This window comes from Centropristis striata, chromosome 23, assembly GCF_030273125.1.
Source record: "Centropristis striata isolate RG_2023a ecotype Rhode Island chromosome 23, C.striata_1.0, whole genome shotgun sequence".
NCBI classification, from domain to species: Eukaryota; Metazoa; Chordata; class Actinopteri; order Perciformes; family Serranidae; genus Centropristis; species Centropristis striata.
In genome coordinates, this window is record NC_081539.1 from 12,672,270 (window position 1) to 12,693,874 (window position 21,605).

The following is a 21,605-nucleotide window of genomic DNA, read 5'->3' on the forward strand; positions in this document are numbered from 1 at the left end:
TCTTTCTTTCTTTCTTACTTATTTATTATTCTTATTTTTTGTTATTATTTAGTCGCTAGTTAGTTAGTTATAATGAACAAATGATTTGTCATACCAGTTCATTTAGCAAAGAAAGAAAAGAAAAATAGAAAAAAGTAATATAACAATTCAATACATACATACATATTTTGGTGACTTTTTCAGGCCAACATCTCTGAGTAAATTTGAGCCACTTTCTTATTTATTACAAATTTATGAGAACTCCCCTCCCCTCCAGTTAGAAACAAGTGAAAAGATGGGGTTGAATTAAAAAAAATAGATTTATCAATATGAAATCTACCTAATGATTTTTTTAAAAAAAAGCATCAGTACACAAACTGTTATCACATTCAAAAATACGATGACGAAAAAAATTAATTAGTGTTTTGCACTATAAATAATACTGAAATGTATCACAATACCACAGATTAATTATACTTCTTGTTCACTCTTGCTGAAAGAAGATTTGTTAACAACTTGTGAACATTTTATGTACTTAAATATAGGATTTTGCTAGAAATGTTGCCTATTGAAGGGAGAGATATTATTTAAGTAGGCCAAGTTACTGAAACCATGTCCTTACTATTATTACTTTTAGATGGAAGTTCTCACGTTATTGTCATGCCAGTGATCTTAAGTTAAAAATCCAAGAACTTCCTAAGTGAGAAAACTAAGAAGTTCCTAAGACATACGACAATTCTTAAGAAGAAAATGGTGAATAACATTTAAGAACATTCTTAGGAACATCCTATTTAAAAAAAAGAATTTTCTTAAGTTTTATCTTGAGAACATTTTTGTGAATCCGGCCCCTAGTTACAAAAAAAATGATTATATGACTGTGCGGGCAGCGGTTGGAGTTGAGGTCCGTCAATCATTGAGCGGTGGCCTGGATTTGTGCACCGCAGCCCGGCGCAGGAAGCCTCGGCTCTCCGCGGTGCTGATAGGCTGCTTCCGTGTTGATATTCTGTCAATCTACAAGTCAAAGGGCTCGGCCAGTGTTGCTAGCATAGCAGGCGGCGCTGCAACACCCAACCAGGAAGTCAATAAAGTTGCTAATTAATATCAGTTTAATTTTGATTTTCCTGCATTAACCTTGAAACAACGGTATGAGTTCTGCTGCCCCACCGGTAAGCTACAAATCACCGATCCGTGTTTGACATGACACCGCACTGCTAACAGATGTTAGCCTGCTAGCTGCGTTAGCTTTAGCCTCCAACGGCTAACTGTTATTAGCCGTCATGCTAACGTTGTTTGTTGACAGCCCTCAGTGTACCACAGACACAACAACACACCTAGCGTTAGCTGGAGGTTAGCCCGTCTTCCCTCGTTGACTTTAAAATCGCTGACTTTACCGTGAATTAATACATTTGTCCTGACAAAGGCTAACTAACGGCTAAAAACTTTGCACAACAAACATTATAACTTAGATTTGGAGAGTGTAAAGGTGAATCAAACGGTCAGCTCCGGTGAGATTACATGAAGGACAAACAATGAAAAATAAAGATGTTGTAGCTAGTCCACGCTATAACGCTATCATATTGCTATTAAATGCTAGTTAACATGCACATTAGTTAAGGTTAAAAGCAACAATGACATTTTCTCACAGCACCCACATTTAAAGTCTTACCATTAGAAACATATGTGTGTTTCTGTTAATTCTGTCTATTCATGTCAAGGACTCTGTTATTACAATTATTATCAAGTGGGTTTGATATTACTTCTTATTTTGCATTTATAATGGTAATTTATTCTGTTTCTATGTTAATTTTATGTTACGTTTCATGCAAGCACTTGCATATAAATTCCTCATTTTAAAGCACTTTAAGGTGCAGTTCTTGTATGAAACTTGCCATAGAAATATAGAATATTATTAAATTTTTTTTTTTTATCAATAATGTTAATACACTGTAGATAATGACGTTTATGTGTAGTTGTTTAACATTTAGCAATGCAGAGTTAATTTATGAAATAATAGTAACAATTTGACCAACAATAATAGCAATTTTACAATGCAATAGTGTAAAGACAACTGTTGATGCAGCTGGCCAGTGATAGATAGATAAATGGATGGATGGATGGATGGATGGATGGATGGATAGATGGATAGATAGATAGATAGATAGATAGATGGTTGGATGGTTGGATGGATGGATTATTAGTCCCACAACAAAAGCAAAATACTGTAAAAAACAAATAAATGTCAAGTCATGAAAAGTACCCATTGCAATAAAATAAAAAAAAATAAAGGAATTGATTATGTATGTTGTAAAGTAAGGTGCAGGGTTGTCCTAAGCAGTAAAACTAATTAATTTGATTGTTATTTAAGGAGCCACTGTTTGTGCATTACTGATTAAAACAACCAGAGAAACCCTTGTTTACATGCCTTTTTGATGTTTATTTGATTTGCTTGTTTTGCAGACGATTGGGGAGTTATTCCTCATCCTCAGTGAGATGGGGTTCTCAGAGGAACAGATCCAGGCAGCTGTACAGGCTGGGCATTTTTCTGTGGCAGACGCGGCAGAGTGGTGAGATGTCCCAGCTATTAGCATTCATTAAATGCTGATATAATCTTCATTCAGTTTCTAAAAGACCACTCCTTTCATTTATTTATTTTTATACCCCCCTCTCATGTGCTGACAGGCTCGTTCAGGGTCAGTATCCACGGCACAGGCTGGTCAAGCATTCCTCACAGCCAGCTGAGACAGCATTTTCTGCTTTCAACCCACCCAAAGCGAGCACTTCAGAGACAAATACATCTCCATCTGACAGAGGTATGACACCAAGCAGTTTGCCTAAGAGTGGGTTTGCTTTTAAGGATAGAGGGTCAAATATAGGTTTAATTAACTATTGTAACATCCTGCATATTTTGTTTTGTTGTTTTCTTTCTATTTAAACAGCATCCCCGTCATTGGTGCTGAGACAATCACAGTCAGGCAACCTGTCCCCAGACCCACTACCAGTCGAATCCCGCATCAAACAGGACAAGAGTGACTTTGAAGAGCAGCAGAGACAGCGTGTTGCTCAGGAGGCCAGAGCAGAAAGAAGACAAAAGAAACAGGTCAGCAGCACTGAAAAGAAAAACTTCTTGTACTAAACTGTGCCAACTCAGCTAGAGCGACACAATATTTTAAGTGCCTGCTTTGTAATTTCAGACCAGAACATCTTGTTTTGTGTGTGTTCTTGTCTTGCAGGAGCGTGAGTTGGTGTTGAAGCGGATAGCTGAGGATCGGAGGAGCTTGCAGGAGAAGAACCAGAGCAGCGCTGCCACAGAGACGTCTCCTCCCAGTGTTCAAGGACAGAAGCTGGGAGGAAAGATTCAGACTAACGTGGACAACAACTGCGTCCTCATGGTGAGGCTTTGAAGGATTAAAATGTCTGGTTAATATGATGAGATTACAGTTGTTTAGAACTTGTCTTTTGTGCTGCAGATTCGGCTCCCATCCGGCGAGTCCATGCGTGAGCGCTTCCCAGCCGATGCTCCTCTGCGCAGCGTCGTGGAGCACATCTCCGGACGTCACCCCTCCCTATCCTCCTTTTCTCTCCTCCAGGGTTTCCCACGGAAACGCTTCGGTGAGGCAGAGCTCGCTTGTTCGCTTCACTCCCTCGGTCTCACTCCCAACGCCGCACTGTGTATCCAGACCACTCCTCCAGAGACCCCTCAGGATCCACCGAGTCCTGCAGAGCCACCATCTGCAGGACAGAATGAGCCGTCTCCTTGCGATGTGTCTCCTCAGCCACATGTCCCTGTCCTGGAGGGGCTGGGAGGGCCAGACCTTGTTATACCTCCTCCACTGCCCAACCAGCTGTGGGAAGAGGCTGTGAATTACGCAGGGATACCTGGAGCTGGTCCTTCACCGTCTGGGCCGTCTCACTTCTGGGGTAAGTATTAAATACCATGGTAACTTTTTACATAATATCAATTTAGATAAAAATTTGAAGCAGATTTTGCTGTTTGCTGTTGTTATGTAATGCGTTGCACAGGTGGAGGAGCTGGTTTCAGAAGTATTTTTCCCCATCTTAATTCCCATTAAAACATTTTTTTAAAGATATTGTTCAGGATTTGGACAATAAGTTGTATGAAACACTTGCCAGTAGAGCACTAGATGCAAAGTTATTAGCTTTTCTTTCCGAATTTAGTTCTTTTACTTCCGGCAGGTTCCGATCATGGAATAGATTGTTCCAGAAAGCTGGCAGGGTTACGAAACTACAAGGATTTACTCCACAAAACTATGTGTTCACTAAAAGGTCACTCCTTCCACCACAAAACAATGGTCATCATGCATATCAGACACCCACTTCACTTGGCCCTATTTTGTTTCTTGAAGAAGCCAGAAAATACAATGACTCTTTTTTTCTGTCTGTCTCTCTCACTGTGCAATAAACGAGAAATGCCCTGCTTTCTGGATGATGTTACAATCCTCTACAATATTTTTTCAAAATCAAGAATTGTTTTTGTCAGTTTGGCGCTACTCCAAATACTTTGATGTTCATAAGCCTCTGCTGCTGTTGCCATGGAGAACAAGACAATCAGAGGCAGGACTCAGAATGGTAAAAAAACAAAATACAGAGCCATAGTTGCTGAATTCACCCAAAATGAACCCAAAGTGAAGTCATTTAATTTGCATAGGGTTGTTCCAGTTTCCTTATGAACACAATCTTAGGCTTCTCCTCGTGTAACATTAGTTGCACATTTTATTTATTTCTTTATCTAAAAATGTGTTTATTGGCTTTCGGTTTTACAGATAATTTCAATCCAAATATTTTGGGAGTTTTACAAACAAGAAAGTGGGAGGGACAAAAAAAAAAAGAATAAATAATTGACAGGATTAAAAACAAACACGCACACAAAAAGGAGGGGCTGAAAAAGCTTAAGAATTCAGTATGATGCAGTGTGTCCAAAAATAACGACTGTAGGTCTACAAGTTACATATGAGTAGAGTTTAGATTCAGCCTGGTCCGGAAAGTGACGCCACATTGTCTTCAATTTGTGCCACAAATTATAAACTTGAGTTTTAAGTGCTGTGTATCATCTCTTTAAACATAATTTTTAACTGGGAGGTTGTGGGATTTTTCCAGCCCAAGAAGTCTAGCCTGCGTGCTAATAACATTATAAAGGTTCCAGTCTTGTAATTAGCTCCTCTAAGAGGACATTGAAGAGATTAAGCTCATTGTTGCACATTTTTAGCCGTAGTTAACTTTTTACCTTACATTTTTATGCATACAGGCTTTCCCCTTTTTATTAAAGAACCCCATATTTCCAAACACATCTGATAGTTCAATCAGGAGTGTTTCATGGAAGTCAAATGAATGGGACTTTCTACTTCTGAAATAGCTTCTACACCAGGGGAAGGCAACCTGTGGCTCTTCAGGCCATCTGCAGTGGCTCCCTGTGGCTCTGACATAAAAATTATAGAAAATGAAACGTTCATTTCTTTACATTTTAATTTTCATTTATCATTGGTGTAGGCCCAAAGCAATCTGTATTCTTTATTGTAAAAATGTGTAGCTTATATATGGTATTAACATTTTTTTAAAATGTTTGTGTCAACTGTGGATCATAGCTTGCGAAAGTCTACGGTCCAGTGTAACCTTTACATTTTCCTAACTTCAAATCTAGTTGTCAGTTTCCCTAGCTAGGATAGCCTTCGATTCAAATTACCTGAGATATTTCTTCAGTGTCCAGCCTCATTTACATTTGGGTCTTTCTAAATCTGAGAAAAACATATTAATAAATGCTCATTATGATCTATTAGTAATGTTGGTAGGCTAATTTAAACTCAGTTTTAGTCTCTTTTGTTAGTAAAGGTTGCCGCCCCCTGTTCTACACTTTGCAGCTCTATAGGCGCAGTTTTTTCAGCAAACCTGAATGTTAAACATTATTTCAAATAACTGTTGAGTCCTTAGATGACATTCCTGCTGCTCAACAGGTCGAGGCCAGAGGTTGGTTCCTGGTAATCCTGAGGAAGCTGCTGGCATAGAGGTCGATGAGGAACAAGGAGAAGAGGAAGAACCCCCGAACTTGCTAAACGGTACCACTCCTTTATATCTGGGGTTATTGCGGACACCCCATCCTCCCCTTTGACCTACATTTTCCTTTCTCTCCTCCCCTCTTCCCGCCTCCTCAACTCTCCATTTATTCATCCACGTGGAACTTTTTGTTCTCCCATGCCAGAAACAGATGACCCCGGTCGATCACTTTCAGCTGCTTCATTCAGTCTCGTACTGTATGTTGCATAAGTTCTGGCCGCATACAGAGCATTTAACCGAGTTCCCAAGTAATGTGTGTCATATGTGAGAGAGATTAGGATTATGTAATATGTAGGTGAATGGCCCTTTCTGTCAAACGTATAGCACAGAGGGTCAGTACTCCTGAGCCCCACCAGAGAGAACTGAGCCCCCCAAATGCTGACAGACAGCCAGCCAATCATATTCAGTCTTTCAGAGCATGTGGTTATGATATAGGATTCTGAATGTGTGTCAGAGCAGAGAGTGAAAAGAGCACATTTCTAGCTGAAGCCAGAAAGAGAAGAATCAAAGACTCAGAACAAAAATGTTGATGTTGGTTAGAGGTGTGGGATATAAAAAGCTACTTTTTTTTCATTGTTAAGATAACAGGACTAGACAAATTATTATATTTATAGACCTGGGATTTACACTGTGCTGTATGTACTGGCTGCCATGTGAGTTTCAGATTTATGTACATTTTTCATTTTTCATTTGTGTGTTTTTTTACAGGAATGCCGCGGCTGCCTTTCTTTCCAGAGAACAGGTTTCGTGGAGAGTTTGAGCCCAGACACCACTGGCCAGAGCAAGGCAATCGACTCAGGTGAGTGTGCAGACGAAATGACCTAAATATACTGCAAGAACTGTAATGAATGCAACTTTTTATGTTTTACAGTTGCAATATTTGTCTCTGGAAATCAGTTGATTTTAAAGCTATTACACAAAACGATTGATTAGTTTATTGTTCATTTTTATTGTATTTTATTTAGAGCTGAAATGTATTTAATAATTTAATTGACCATATGAAAATGTATCTGCAACTATTTTGATAATATATATACTTGTTTTAGTCATTTTTCAAGCAAAAGTGAGAAACATTTGCTTGTTCTTGCTTCTAAAATTAGACTTTTAGCTGTTTTCTCTGTTTAATATGACTGTATATTGAATATTTGAGGCTCTGGGCTGGTTGAAGGACAGAAAACCACATTCAAAGGCATCACTATGAGCTCTGGGGAACTGGAATGGACATTTTTCCTTAATAATTGAGAAAATCAGCAGATAAATTGATAATGAAAGTAATTGTTAGTTAAAGCTGTAATTTATTGTTATACTAATGAATGCAATAGAAATTGGTGACCTGCTTCTTTTTTTAAAAAAAATCATTTTTTATGTATTTAACCATTTAAACAGGGTAGCTTGAGCTTAAATATTATCTTAAAGCAATGGTCTGTTAGACGATTAGAGTATTTAATGGACAGATCGTTTAAAGTGATAGATACATTTTATTAAATTAAATTTATTACAAGTTGTAGTTTAACTTCCTAAGGTTATGCAGACCAGAATTTTGCTACCGGTGTCTGTGGAGATGGCTGTTTTGACTAAATTTAACCATAAAATATTTTACATGTTCAATAAAATACAGTATGGAGGAAGCCTAGACAATACCTGACAATATCAAGACAATCTGATGTGGAATTTCAAAATAAAAGCACTCTGAAATGTCATATAAGAGCTGTGTCGCTAAAGTTATTTAAGAGAATGTTTTGAAATATCAAGATATAAATCATATATAGCAGCAGAGCATAACATTTCAAAATATTACTAATAAACTATATCGTCCAGCCCTACAATACGGGGGTAAAAGACAGCTGTGTGTGTGTTCTTCAGGGAGGCTCCAGAAGAGCTTCCAGCAGAGCCTGAGGATGCAGGAGGGCGGGAGGTGCCTGGAGCTGCAGGTCTGGCTGCGGTGGAGCGTCTTCAGAGAGCTGCACAGCAGGAAGACCCGCGTGCCTCCCAGGGACAACCATCACCCCCTAAAAAACCCTTCAGGGCACCCAGCGTGCCGTCCCTATGTGCCTTGGCAACCCGCGCAACTGTCCACCTCATGACTGGTGAGAGACTTTGTAGAATATTCACTTGTAAAACTCACAGATTTTCCAGAAACTGTGTCTCACTGCTTTGTTCACTCACTGAGTTACTCTCTCAGCTCCCAGCATGCAGTACAGCAGCAGCCTGGCAGGCCTCACCCCAGAGCTGGCAGAGCTTCTGCTCAACCACATGTCCCGTGAGAGGCTCCTACGTCCACGCACCCTGGAGCTCTTTTTCGGCTGCCCGTTGCAGAAGTTTGTCCTGAACTGCTACCCTTACTCCACCAACGAGCTCCTGCGGCAGTTACGGGCCTTCACAGCACTGAAGCATCTGAGTCTGGTCAACTCGCCTCTCATCACGGGTATAGAATTTCATTTCAGGGCGAAGTTTTTAGGCTTTTGAGATATCAGTTTTGCTGTGTCAACTTCTGCTACATATTAGGCCAATATCTACTATTTCATTTGAATCTCCTTATCTTGTTTTGTGCAGACTCTGGGCTGTCTATCCTGTCCAGCCTGGTCAAACTCCAGTACCTCAACCTGGCCTCCTGTAGCAAACTGACAGACTCCTGTCTGCAGCATATCACAGGTTAGGCTTTCTACAAACTGTCCCGTGAACAAGGCTCAGATTGTTACCAGAGGGGATAACAGATTACGTAACACCACTTCATAGTCAGTTACGTGCGAGACTGCCAGACTCCAACATAAGCGGCTCTGTGTTAAGTACTTGTAATAACACATTTTATTTCTTTCTATGCCTACAAGGTCTTAAGTGCCTGTGTTTCCTGTCCCTGGACCAGACCAAAGTGACGGATGCTGGGATGGTGCTGTACCTCCAGTCAGCTCCGTCCTGTCTCTCTCAGCTCAGCCTGAACCAGACGGCTGTGACTGAAGCCACACTGGTGGTCCTGCCCACCTGTGTGCCACAACTGAGGCTCCTCAGCATCAAGCATACCAAGGTTCTTCATCTCTACTGGCACATTGTGTCTGTTAACTCACAGAACAACAATTAATCATTTTATTGTGTACATCTCTTTGTCTTGGTGGTTATTGCTCTACCAGGTCAGGGAGGTATCAGCTTTGGCAGAGCTGTCCAGCCTGCAGACTCTCAACCTGGATGGGACAGGTGTGATAGAAAGCTCCCTGGAGAACCTGGCCTCCCACCCCGCCCTGTCTTCCCTCAGTTTGGCCGGAATCCCCGTAGCGGATGGCAATCAAGCCCTGCAGATCATCTCATGTACGTAAATGAAAAGGAACATTTAAAAATGAGCGGACAGGTTTTCCATTTCAGACTGTGGTTTTAAGGCGCAATATTTACGCCTCCGACGTTGAGACTGAAGACGAGATGTCACAAACGCGTTATCAGAATACATGCTCACTTTAGTCAGACAGTAATCAAATCATAATTCAGAAAAATTAAGAACTTCGCTTGATATGTAGAATCTCTACAGCGAGAAACAGCACGACAGGCAGTTTTTCCACATTATTGTTTTGAATGCACTCGCTGCTGCCGTCGCTTATAGTGCAAATACTGCCGCTGCTCTGTTACACGGAACTACCGTCTCCTCCCAGTTCGTTCCGCACATTTGCAGAAACGGTCTGTGGTGAATCAAACTCTTAAGAGAGACTTTTACTTTTCTTCCAGGTCTAAAGTTGACTCAGCTGACCCTCCCTGGACGGCACTCCGTGACAGACAGCGGGTTGTGCTTCCTCTCCAGACTGTCTCTGCTCTTAGAGCTGGACCTGACGGACTACACGCAAGTCACAGACCAGGGAGTAAACCAGCTCTCCACCATGAAGAGGTCAGTTGTTTTTTCATTGCAGGTCATTACAAAAGTTGTTTCGGTATGATTACAACGGGCATATTGACAGAAGTATTGTGTTTGCTTTGTGTAGGTTGAAGAAGCTGTCACTCAGCAACACTCAGGTGACAGATGCGGGGCTTCCCTCGCTGCGTGGCCTGCAGGAGCTGCAGGAGCTCTGTTTGGACCGAACAGCTGTCACCAGCCGAGGAGTGTCCGAACTCATCACTTTTCTTCCGCACCTCCAGGTGATTCTACTGCTTATATTTCTGTCAACTTCCTGAGCACAAGCTTGGATGAAGATTGTTAAAGAAGTAATTCATGCTGACTTGTAATTTGAACACTTACAATAAACATTGGGATAAAGTTAACACTGTGTTTAATGTGTTACTAGCTCTGTAGACTGTACAAGATTCATTAACTTTGCAGAGGAGAATCCGATTTTGAGGAATCTGACTCTGTGACATGCCGTTAAGAATAACTATTTTTAAAAATAGCTGATTTTTTTTACTGATGGTCTTGCTTGCTTTTGACACATAGAGGCATCATTATTAAATTGCTGATTTAAGGTATCTGAAACTCTCATTTTACAAACATAATATTTTCTGATCTTAATAAATGTGCTTGTCCCCTGTGTTTTTTAGGTGTTGGGGTTAGCCAGCACTCAGGTGGGAGACACAGTCGTGAGGAGAGGTGTGATCCGCTGCAACCAGCTTGTGAAGCTTAACCTCAGCCGCACACGGATCACAGACAAAGGTAAAGTCTAAAATCACTGCCGCCAAAGAGTCATGAGGTTAGTTTTCACAGTAATCTTGCATATTTAAGTGTGTTTTGTGTTTAAATAAGTTTTAAGTTAAATTAAACCTAGTAATTTATGCTAATAAGGTTTGATACAGTAAGCTAGTTTTTCTCAAATTAATACTCTTGTATTTCTTTGTGTTTTATAATTGTAACTTTCAATATGCAAACTGTAGCTTTATCCAACTTAATTCTCAGCTCATTGGCTTATTGATGTACGGCTGCAAAACTGAACTCTAGGCCGTGTTTCAGTTCAGTGAGTTCTGATACGCAGTTGCAGATAAAATTATGATAAAACGACACAGATCGATCGAAAAATTCCAAGTGATCGGCCAAATTCTTAACGACCATTAATCGATCATCGATTAATTATTCCCTAGACTCAACCAAACCACACAAATGTTATCTTTTCTTATATGAGTCTGCATTTTTATATGTTCCCCTCAGGTCTTAAGTGTTTGAAACACATGCATCTGGCTCAGGTGAACCTGGACGGCACCGGTGTGAGTCTGATTGGCATTGCAGGCCTCCTCTCTTGCACGAACATCAGCAGCATTCGGGCCAGCAACACACGCACCATTCCTGCTGACGAGGTCTCAGATGAGGAGTGGGAGGCCCAGTGAGCATTCATACCTCCGGTTGGTCCGTGCTTACTGTACCAGTAACACGCCTCTCGACTGCTGCGGCCCCCTTTTAGCCCCTGAAACATGCTGCCATCGGGATACTCTAACGGAAAAAACGGCATAACTGAAACACTCCTCCTATTTGCACTGTTTCAACTGCAGCTAGTGCCACTAATCTGTCAATCATGCACGCTGCCAAGTTGAAATCTTAAACAGCAGCCTGGTATTTAAAAAAACGGGCTATTATTAACGTTTACATATATATATATAATCAATTTGCATTTACTTGCATACACCGCAGCCCTTTGTCTCTGGAAAAACTCCATCTGACAAACTTTAAAGCTTTATGTGCAGCCTTATAGGTTGGAGCTATCTGTGTTGGCACTTTTTGAGCCGACTGGCGGGAAAATACTAAATGTTGGAAATGTAACATATAACACAGCATGTATTTTCAGACTGTAAAGACTAACAGCCTGGTATATGTATAAATTAAATTAAAACCTAAATAAGAAATTTTCCATTCAACCAAATATGGTTGAAGACATTTTTGAAGGATTGGAAGGCAGATAATGTCTTCCAGTAATCATACTGTCGCTTGTTATTAAAACTAACTAACTTGCGAGCTGTATTCATGTCATATTGGATTTATTAGCTGCGGTCAGTCCGTTAAAACTTTCCCTACACTTTGGCGGCCACTGGAGGCTGAAATTCATCATGGAGTTTGAGGTTATGGATGCATGCACGTACATGGTTGCAGCTATTGCAAATTCGCATTCGTTTTCTGTTGGCTTGAATATTTGGCACTATTAATTGTACATTACATGCAACAAAAGCTACTGCAAATGATGTCAGCTAGCTGTCCATGATGACACAAAATATACAGTTACTTTTGCTGAAGACGAGAGGTATCAGCTCCTCTTATATTGTATAAAAATTAAAAGGAAGCCCCTGCGTCAGTATTTTTGCCACCATGACAAATTTGCTTAACTCATTTGAATTGAATGTTAAGTAATTGTAACTAGCACGATAACGAATGTCAGTTTTGTAATTTCCTCATTACTACAGTAGATACCAAACTGTAAAAATAAAAAAAATTCTGTTAATGATTCATCACGGTATTACATTCTTGGTGAATATTGGTATGTAGTAATAGCCAGAAAACAAAGGATCTCGTAAATATTTGAATTTTCTTATGAGTAACTGATCTTAAATTTATTGTCATGGTGGCAGTCTTAGTTCTGCATTGTGCAGACACTGTTCCCATCTGACATGAACACAGCTTTACTGCAACTTTATAACTTGTGATGTCACCTGTATGGATGTTAGTTTACAGCAAACCACAAAGGTCACCTAAAAACTCTAAATATGTGCGTCCTGGCGATGCATTGGATTCAGTTTGTTTTATAAATGGCTGTCGTATTACCCTCTCGATTAGCGTTAGTTTTTGCCAAGAAATGCCACTATTTTTTTGGACAGCCCCACCATTTTCAGTTCCACAGAAGACAGGTTGAGCAGTGTTCACATACAGTAGTGTAGAGGCTGTAAGATGAGGTAGGATCTATGCAGCCATGGGGCTCACAAGCCAGAATCCAAAGCAACTTCTTTTAATCACTTCAAGTTTTGTCCTCTTTGTTTACAGAGATGTAAAATAGTTTATTTTCCCTAAAGGCTTTTGATTTTTGGATATGAGCACTGTATTCGGTATGAACAATAAAGTCTTCTGAATCTGAATGCTGTTTTTATGTTCTGTTTATTCAGACAAACCTTTATTGCATTACATTGTTAAATAAGGCGGAACTGCTCTTTTACACAGAAAAAAAAAAAAAAGTCAACTTTTAAATATCATAAAATATGACCTAAAAGCTGCTGCATACATGTTGGGATAAAACAGAACATTTGGAAAAATAAAACTTTTCAATGAAGACAGCACAATGGAATGCATTCCAAAATGCACCGAGATGCTTCAGGTGAGTCAGCCAATCAGAGTGCAGTCTGAGGTGAGAGGAGGGGGGGCAGGGAGGTGGGTTCAGCATGATGCAGAACTGTTAAACCGAAATGGAAATACAGTACAACATGTACAAGAGACGTGTCCAATAAGATGCATAAGAGATTGATTCAGTTCTATTTATGATGTCTCCCTCTCAGGAGCTTACAGGACAATTCCATGATGCAGAATAAAGGAGTGGCTCAGAGTGATGTTTCTTTAGATGTCATGCGCTTGCTGCTTCTCGATCTTTGATTTCAAGTGCTCCTTGTATGCCAGGATGTCCCTATTCCACTTTGTGATGGTTTGATTCTCACACACCCAGATTTCCTGAGCAACCTGGAGAGAAAAAAAAATTGTTAGCTACAGCTGGTTCAAGTAAAATCTGGTTATCAAAACCCTTTCCAACCAAATGTAAAATGGTTATGCCACCTTCTTATGTGGAGGTCCAATCAGTGCTCATTGCAAATGTGAAGCTATAAATTCCTGTGTGTGCAATATTGACAGAAAGCAGAGTTTGTGCCCTAAAGAGCTGTTCTTTCTGAAGCCCACATCGTCATTTGACATGACTGACTTCTTATACAATAATAGAATAGGACAGGCTACTGAATCTTAGATTTCCCGGGTAGACATGGAGTGTGCCCTTGATGCAGCTCAAAAACAGAAAATAGAATCCCAAAATGTACACACAGAGGATGTTATGAATCAGGATACGTTTTTCAATGTTTTGGTATAGGGCTGAAGAAATCAAGCGTAAAAAGGCTGCAGCGGTTACAATAGCTAACGGAAACCTCCAGAACCTGAGAAGCCCAGAGCAAACACCAATTTGTAGTGCCTTTGCTGCCCTCTGGTGCCAAAAAAAATGGAGTTATTCAGCCCCAATGTACAGTCATGGAAAAAGATATTAGACCACCCTTGATTTCTTAAATTTTCTTGTTCATTGTAATGCCTGGTACAACTTATGGTACATTTGTTTGAACAAATAATGATAACAAAAATAGCACATAAGAGTTTACTTTTCTATTTTTCATAATGATTTTGGTTATCATAAAGAAAACCATGGAAAATGGCAAAATATCAGCTCTTAAATTAAACTCTTGTGAGCTAATTTTGTTGTTATCGTATTTGGCCAAACAAATATTACATTTAGGTGTACCAGGCATTAAAATTGACAAGAAAATTGAACAAGGGTGGTCTCAATTTTTTTTCCCATGACTGTATATTAGCATGGGCAGTTTTTGTTGGATGCTGTAGCTGATGCCTACCCGTACACAGTGTGTGTTACAACGCATGAAAGATTTACTCTTCACTTAGGTGTGCTCGAGAGCTTGTTTAGATTCTAAAGACTTATTTATTCATGTATGAATAACTGATTAGTATGACTGCTCACTGTTAATCGAAACTGAGATCACGTGTGCTAAAGACTAAAAAACGGGGCTAAGATCATGTGTCCGTCTATGATACAAACATTGAGGGTTTACAAGATGTGCAGCTAACAATCATGAGGTTTTGTAGAGAGACAATTTGTTCTTGGGAAGATGTATACATAATGTTTCTCACTTGTCTGAAGGCACATTTTTCTCTCAAAGTTTGTCGCTTATTATAATATAAATTACGGTAATGAGCTGTAGTTCCTACATGTTTGAGTGCTTGCAGACCATTTCCTGAACACTGACTGGACATCCACATTAAAAAAAAAAGGTTAAAACATGTTTTTACTTTAAATTTATCAAATGAATGATAAACATTTACCTGCTGAATTAGCCTGAAGTCGTGGCTAACTAGCATCATACCGCCCTCAAACTCGTTGATGGCTTCTGCCAATGCGTCGATAGTCTCGATATCCAAGTGATTGGTGGGCTCGTCAAGGAACAGCATGTGAGGGTTCTGCCAGGCCAGCCAAGCAAAACACACCCGGCACTTCTGACCATCTGACAGGTTTCTGATCGGGCTGACCTGGAGGAAATTTCAGGTGTAAGTTTAGAGACCGTTGCAGACAAAGAAAAACAACTAAATCTATACCTTCCCCATTTTATAACATCTGGAAGAGTATCCCAATCCTACCTGCTGTTTTCCTGTCAATCCGTAGCGACCAATGATCTTCCTCATCTCCTCTTTTTCTTTGATGTCGGGGAAACATTTCATCATGTATTCCAGAGGAGACAGGTCCAGTTCCAGCTGCTCTGTCAGATGCTGCAAGTAGATACATAGGATAGCTTTAGTTTTACGGTAAATACACTTTATATATAAAAAGGTGTCAACCAGGTCTAGTATAGCATGATTCTTGCTCTGGATCAGTTAAAGCCTTTTTGGATCTGGTTTTAAAGAGAGTGTTGCTCATAGTATTTTTAAAGGCTCTGTGTTTTACCTGGTGATATCTGCCAATCTTGACGTGAGAATGTTTGCGGATCATGCCATCGGTAGGAAGGAGCTATCAAAAGAAAAGGAGAATGGACTTTAATACTCTGGCAGTTGCAGGGTTTTGTCTTATACCAGTGAAATAACACTGTACCTACCTCTCCCATCAGCAGCTTCAGCAGTGTGGACTTTCCTGCTCCATTGGGTCCCACCAGAGCCACTCGTGTATCCAAGTCAATACCAAACTCCAGGTTTCTATATATGTGCGGCTATAGGAGACATAAAAACATGAATGAGACTAAGAAATGATGTCATTTGTCAGTGAAAAAGCCAAATGATGCTGTAATATTAACTGTACTCACTGTGTTGTCACTGTACTTGAAGCTCACATTCTGAACCATGATAACAGGTGGAGGAATCTTCCCACAGGGAGGAAAATAAAATGACAGAGTCTGTGGGAGACAGGAAGGTTATTAGTACCATGGCAATTATATACTTATAATTACATAATGTAGCATTGGCCTCAATTCCTCAAAGTGTGTGTCACAAAGTCTGAAAAAGCGTGGGACTGCTGAAAAGTAGTTGTAATACATAATTACAGTACCTTGTCATTCACAACTTTTTCAGTCAAGCCTGAGGCCACCATCTTCTGCAGGGTCTTCTCTTTGCTCTGAGCCTGTCGTGCCAGCTTTGCAGAGCCGTGTCCAAACCTGGCAATGTAATTCTAGAAGAGAGGGATGGTAAAAGATCCATGATATGAGTACAAGTTCTGCCAATAACCAGAATAACAACTGTTTGTTAAACTTAAAAACATGCGACTGCTGCGGGAAAAAAAATAGGTTCAAAATCAGAACCAGTTCCAAGGGAATCATTTAGAAATGCAAATTTTGGTTCTGCTCATCAGTTTCTAAACAGCTACACGACTCTCTTCCTGGACCAGAAGGGTGCTAGGCAATGCAATAGATTTGTTAAGATGATCGATAAAAGTTGCGAGCACATGGGCTGACTGTGTGCCATGGACCTCTAGGGGGCGTCAGCAGCACGAGGTCAACTCAGTCAATCATAACCATCGACCTATTTTAAGGTTTTCATGATTTTTTTAAAAAAAAATTTATGTGTAGCAACAGACTGTAGCAGTGTCCCAAGATGAATTTCCTCTCCGAGACAACAAACTCTTCTTTAATCATTCTGTGCAGTGAAAATGTTCCACCACATGGGGTCTCTCATTTACCTTCATGTGTGTGATCTGGTCCTGTTCCCAGTTGAAGCGCTTCATCTGGTTCTCTTCCAGCTCCTCTCTGGTCTTCACATACTGGTCATAGTTACCCTTGAAGCAAAAATAGATTTGCATGGTCATCCAACAGCTCAGCACACTGACACATAATTAGTCACAGCCTTCCCCCAGTTTCCTTATGTAGCATTATGAGATGACAGAGCCCATACAAATCTTTTAAAAGCCGTTCATAAGGATGCTGAGGCGGTTTTCCCTTTTGCCATTGTGCTTCTGTATTTTACTTTAGGTTATAATCAGTGGTTTCAGCTTACCGTGTAGTATTTCAGTTTTCTCTGATGAAGGTGGATGATGTTGGTGCACACACCATTCAGGAAGTCTTGAGAGTGTGAGATGAGCACAAGGATTCGCTTGAACCTGATAACAAGAAGCCAGATGAGCAATGCATAACAAACAGTTTGGGCTTAATTAAAAGTGAGGAAGTATGGTGTGAACTTACGAACTGAGCTCCTCCTCCAACCACACACAGGCATCCAGATCCAAGTGGTTAGTGGGCTCATCGAGCAACAGCATGAAGGGCTTGATGAACAGGGCTCTGGACAAATGTAGGATAGTCAGTCATCCATTTAGAGGAAACTTTTCGTTGTGAAACTTGTTTTCTTTATACGATCACCATTTAATTTCATTCTCTATTGTCCTCTTGTATTTCTAAAGCTCATGCTTTCAGTTGTATACTTTTTTCCCATGGGTGTGGCCTTTTGTTTGTGATAAATCATTACCTTACAGTCTGAATTAGAAAATATCTTAATTGACAGTAAAACGAACTTTAGGAACAGTGGGGGTTTTTGTTGTTGTTGCAAAAAGCAGTTCTGTCGTCAGCAGATTTAGCTGAACTTGGAAATTTCCTAAGTGGAAGCTTTTGATAGCTGGTTGATGTTTGCCATTTTTATTTATCATTAAGACCTATAGTTAAAAAAAGTACATAAAACCTACACAGATACGAGCTGTGCTATTTAAGAGATGCAGACAAAGAGGAAAGATGCATCACACTGTCTTTACCTGGCCAGAGCCACACGCATCCTCCATCCTCCACTGAAATCCTTCAGTTTCTTCTGCTGCATAGCAGCGGTGAAACCTAAACCGTGGAGGATCCGAGAGGCTCGCACCTCTGCCTTGTCTGCATCCAGCTCCTCCAGACGCTCATACAGTTCCATCAGCTTCTCACACTCGGCTATACAGGGGTGAGAGAAAAGCAGTTAATATAGCTACAGAACTACATGGGAGACATTTTCTTTGTCTTGTGCGTTTTCTTCAATTTATTCAAACATTCGTTTTTGTAACAATAATTCAGTTATTACTCGAGAAATCATGTGTAACTCACAGTCCTCATGGGCAAGTCTCTCTGCCTCCTTCTCAAGCATAATCCTCTGTTCGTCCACCTCCATGACACAATGAAGAGCCGTTTTTTCACTGGGGGCCATCTCCCGGGTCAAGTGGTAGATATCTATGTGCTCTGGAATGGGGATCTCACGATGCCCGATGGCTGACAACAGCATGGATTTTCCTAGGAGAGGTAAGTAGATAAGAAACTGAATTTTGCTTGACATACTATGAAACATAAAAAAAACTTTAGTGCAACATTCATCCAACTTCTACTTAGAGGAACTGCTGTAAATGAGCAAATGTGCAAGTGTAGCGACTGAATAGTGTATGAAGAATAGTGAAGGAAGAGTGTAGCGTTTAGGATTACCAGCCAAAGGGAAAATTACATCTGGTACTGGAAGATGTACAAGGTTACTGACTGCTACGATCATGTACCAGGAGAGGCCTTTTACCTGTGCCGTTAAGGCCAATGAGGCCATAGCGTCTGCCTGAGTTGAGCTCCAGGCTGGTGTCTGCTAGCAGCTCTTGACCATGGAAGGTGAGCGACAGGCTGCTAATGTGGACATCGGTGCTGTTGGGGTGTGAGGCCAGAACACCTGTCACTGCCCTTGCCTCAGTCTTTGCCAGTTCAAATTCATCCAGCTCCTTTGTCAAACTGGCAATACCTGTAAAAAACAAAATTAAGTTTACAATCTTGCTTACAAATCAAGCTAGTTTGTTTGAAGGAAAGTTCAAGTGTAGTATATTAAGTAAAATACATAAGACAAGCCAAAATTAATCTCAGTTATGAAACAACCCTTTGTAATTACAACCAAATGTAGAGCATTTACTCAAAAAAAATCCTCTCACCGTTGCTCTCGGCTCCATTCTGCTGGGTCTCTGCTTGTTCACCCTCCTCGGCTCCCTCATCCGTTTTCTTGGTACGCTGGCGGGCTTTGGCAGCCTCCTTCTTCTTCGCGGCCTTCTTCTTTGCTAAGTCGGATGGCATGGTCGTAAAGGGCTATTCAAAAGCAGAAAATATTAAGAAAATTAATAAGGAACATGTAATAATCAACATTTTTATTCTCCAATAATACCAGGTGATCCTGTGTATGTCATATGCAGATTCTGAGATGTTAAGATCGGATTTCAAATTTTTGAACACTTTAATATCCAAGTGGTAATAAAGTACTGGAATATATTCCCCATATTCTTACAGAATAAAGTGAGTAGTGATGTTATATAACAAATAAAATGATGCTCTTACTAAAGAATCACTTTGTTATATTGGTCCATTGAAGTACGCTTCCCCAGAAATATCATACACATAAGAGTATTGAAATGAATCCCTTTTTTTGGCTTGTTTGTTATCAAAAGAAAAACAACATGGCCTAAATAAAGATTTCATATCGTCACACTGTTAAAAGCCATTTGTGTCAAAATCTTTTTTTTACATGCCTTTGTGACTTAAGCAAGATATGGTAACACTTTATTTCGAAGGTGTCTACATAAGAGTGACATGAGCGTGTCATAAAAATCACATGGGATGCGTCATGACCATTAATGACACTTTGAAGTAATATTAATGCTCATGATACTCGTCATTTATTTCTCTGAAGTTACATAATTGACACAGTGTTATAACTATGCCAATAGCCATCCTTTGTTACATCCTTTTTGAGTGAAATGATCAATAAATGGCATATGTTACACTTTTGGTGAAGTTTTTTGTGTGTCCTGCAAAACTTGAAAAAATTACTTAGGCGATTATTTTAACAGTGTGACGATATGGAGGTAACACTGACCGAAATACACAACTGAAAATGGAAACGGGTAAGGTAGCATTTTTCGACAAGACAGCATAAATCGTCAGAAGACCGGCATTTGAACTCGGGATGTAAACTTCGACATACAGCTGACTTGAAGGAAGTACTAACGGGATAAGGGAGGACTAACGCTATTAGAGGCCTCACATGGTTAACGGTAGAGACAGAGAGCGGTGATGATGGTAGCATTGCTAAGAAAGACCGCATTTTACTTCCTCCCGGTCCCACCTGCTCGCACGTTGGGCTTTTCACATTATTACCCCATAACGCCTGATAGCCGTTAGAAGCTAACGGTGGCTAACTGATGCCGTAAAGATTAACGGCAGACTTGTCACTCTAAGGTAAAATAGTCGACGGCAGTACTCAATGATTTGTGTTCGCTGATTAAGACAGAATGTCACATATAAGGGAAATTTATCCTTTTTGTTAAATTAGCCGGTGCGTTAGCTCTTGACAGGCCTGAGCCGCTTGATGAGGCTAACCTGATGCAAGGCCCAAGTAGCGACGACAAGCTTTGAAAGCGGCTAATTCGGCGGTTAATGTTCGCGTTTCGAGACTATTTTTTATTTTTACATTAACCGTGGTATATTACCCAACTGGGCCATAGTTGTCAGACACTGTAAATATCCCTCTTACCTGGATAATGTCTAACTGGTCTCCGGAGCACACCGATGTCTCGTGTCCACTTTTCGCCGGGTGGATGTAGCCGCACGCCAAACCGCCAGACGGACCATATATGGTCAGAAAGGGCGGAGAGCATGGATGTTTCCGCCCCTTCTCGTGGGACTGCAGTAAAGTGTTCCAGATTTATTTTATAAATCGGTAAAATAATGTTAAATCTATGGAAGAGGATTAGGGCCACACAAGAAAAAAATATTTGAGTTCTGACTTTATTCTCAGAATTCTAACTTTATTCTCAGAATTCTGACTTAAACTCAGAATTCTGACTTTAAACTCAGAATTCTGACTTTAAACTAGAATTCTGAGATTGATTTTAAACTCAGAATTCTGAGAATAAAGTCAGAATTCTGAGTTTAAGTCAGAATTCTGAGAATAAAGTCAGAATTCAATTTTTTTTTTCTTGTGTGGCCCTAATCCTCTTCTGTATAAATATATCTGGGACTAACTAGAAAGAGGATAAGCTATAGCTAATAAACCTGACAATAAAATGAAAAGACTGTTGTGATGGATAGATGGTCATTTTCAGTGGTGAAAAAAGTTTTCAGATCCCTTACTTAGTAAAAGTACTAATATCACATTGTAAAATTACTCCACTAGAAGTAAAAGTTCTGAATTCAAAACTTTGGCTACTTAATTAAAGTACAAAAGTACCAGTATCAAAATGTATGATTATGCGCAATGGTCCCACTCAATCAGCGTTTTAATTTTCTTCTTAATATACTGTTATAAGATAAGATAAGATAAGATAAGATAAGATAATATATTCCTTTATTACTTAATTCAGGTGTTGCAGCAGCACAAGTACAGAGTAAAGACAGACTAAGGTAATAAA

At 40.0% G+C, this 21,605-nt stretch overlaps 2 protein-coding genes across 2 annotated transcripts; one reads left to right on the top strand and one right to left on the bottom strand.

Moving 5' to 3' along the window:
• The first annotated feature begins 869 nt into the window (after positions 1-869).
• Positions 870-13,224, top strand: si:ch73-173p19.1 (uncharacterized). Its single transcript, XM_059326607.1, has 17 exons — positions 870-1,145; positions 2,437-2,543; positions 2,659-2,789; positions 2,916-3,076; positions 3,210-3,368; positions 3,447-3,897; positions 5,946-6,047; positions 6,754-6,844; positions 7,909-8,132; positions 8,228-8,470; positions 8,599-8,697; positions 8,874-9,067; positions 9,171-9,345; positions 9,754-9,910; positions 10,005-10,158; positions 10,555-10,666; positions 11,156-13,224. The coding sequence occupies exons 1-17, from the start codon at positions 1,125-1,127 to the stop codon at positions 11,329-11,331; spliced, it is 2,757 nt and encodes a 918-aa protein (XP_059182590.1). The 5' UTR covers positions 870-1,124; the 3' UTR covers positions 11,332-13,224.
• On the bottom strand, positions 13,063-20,828 carry LOC131961747 (ATP-binding cassette sub-family F member 2). Its single transcript, XM_059326612.1, has 15 exons — positions 20,729-20,828; positions 19,137-19,287; positions 18,740-18,952; positions 18,286-18,468; positions 17,964-18,135; positions 17,404-17,499; positions 17,219-17,321; positions 16,905-17,000; positions 16,278-16,397; positions 16,036-16,125; positions 15,832-15,942; positions 15,684-15,746; positions 15,380-15,508; positions 15,068-15,271; positions 13,063-13,654 (listed from the first exon to the last, which is right to left on the bottom strand). The coding sequence occupies exons 2-15, from the start codon at positions 19,273-19,275 to the stop codon at positions 13,535-13,537; spliced, it is 1,839 nt and encodes a 612-aa protein (XP_059182595.1). The 5' UTR covers positions 19,276-19,287; positions 20,729-20,828; the 3' UTR covers positions 13,063-13,534.
• Between the last annotated feature and the right edge of the window lie 777 nt (positions 20,829-21,605).

Coding starts and splice junctions, on each gene's coding strand:
- si:ch73-173p19.1 (XM_059326607.1), top strand. CDS start 1,125: ATGAGTTCTGCTGCCCCACCG. Junction 2,790..2,915: donor TACATCTCCATCTGACAGAG/GTATGACACCAA, acceptor CTATTTAAACAG/CATCCCCGTCATTGGTGCTG. Junction 9,346..9,753: donor AGCCCTGCAGATCATCTCAT/GTACGTAAATGA, acceptor CTTTTCTTCCAG/GTCTAAAGTTGACTCAGCTG.
- LOC131961747 (XM_059326612.1), bottom strand. CDS start 19,275: ATGCCATCCGACTTAGCAAAGAAGAAGGCCGCGAAGAAGAAGGAGGCT. Junction 16,398..16,904: donor ACCAGATCACACACATGAAG/GTAAATGAGAGA, acceptor CCTCTCTTCTAG/AATTACATTGCCAGGTTTGG. Junction 16,126..16,277: donor AAAAAGTTGTGAATGACAAG/GTACTGTAATTA, acceptor TGTCTCCCACAG/ACTCTGTCATTTTATTTTCC.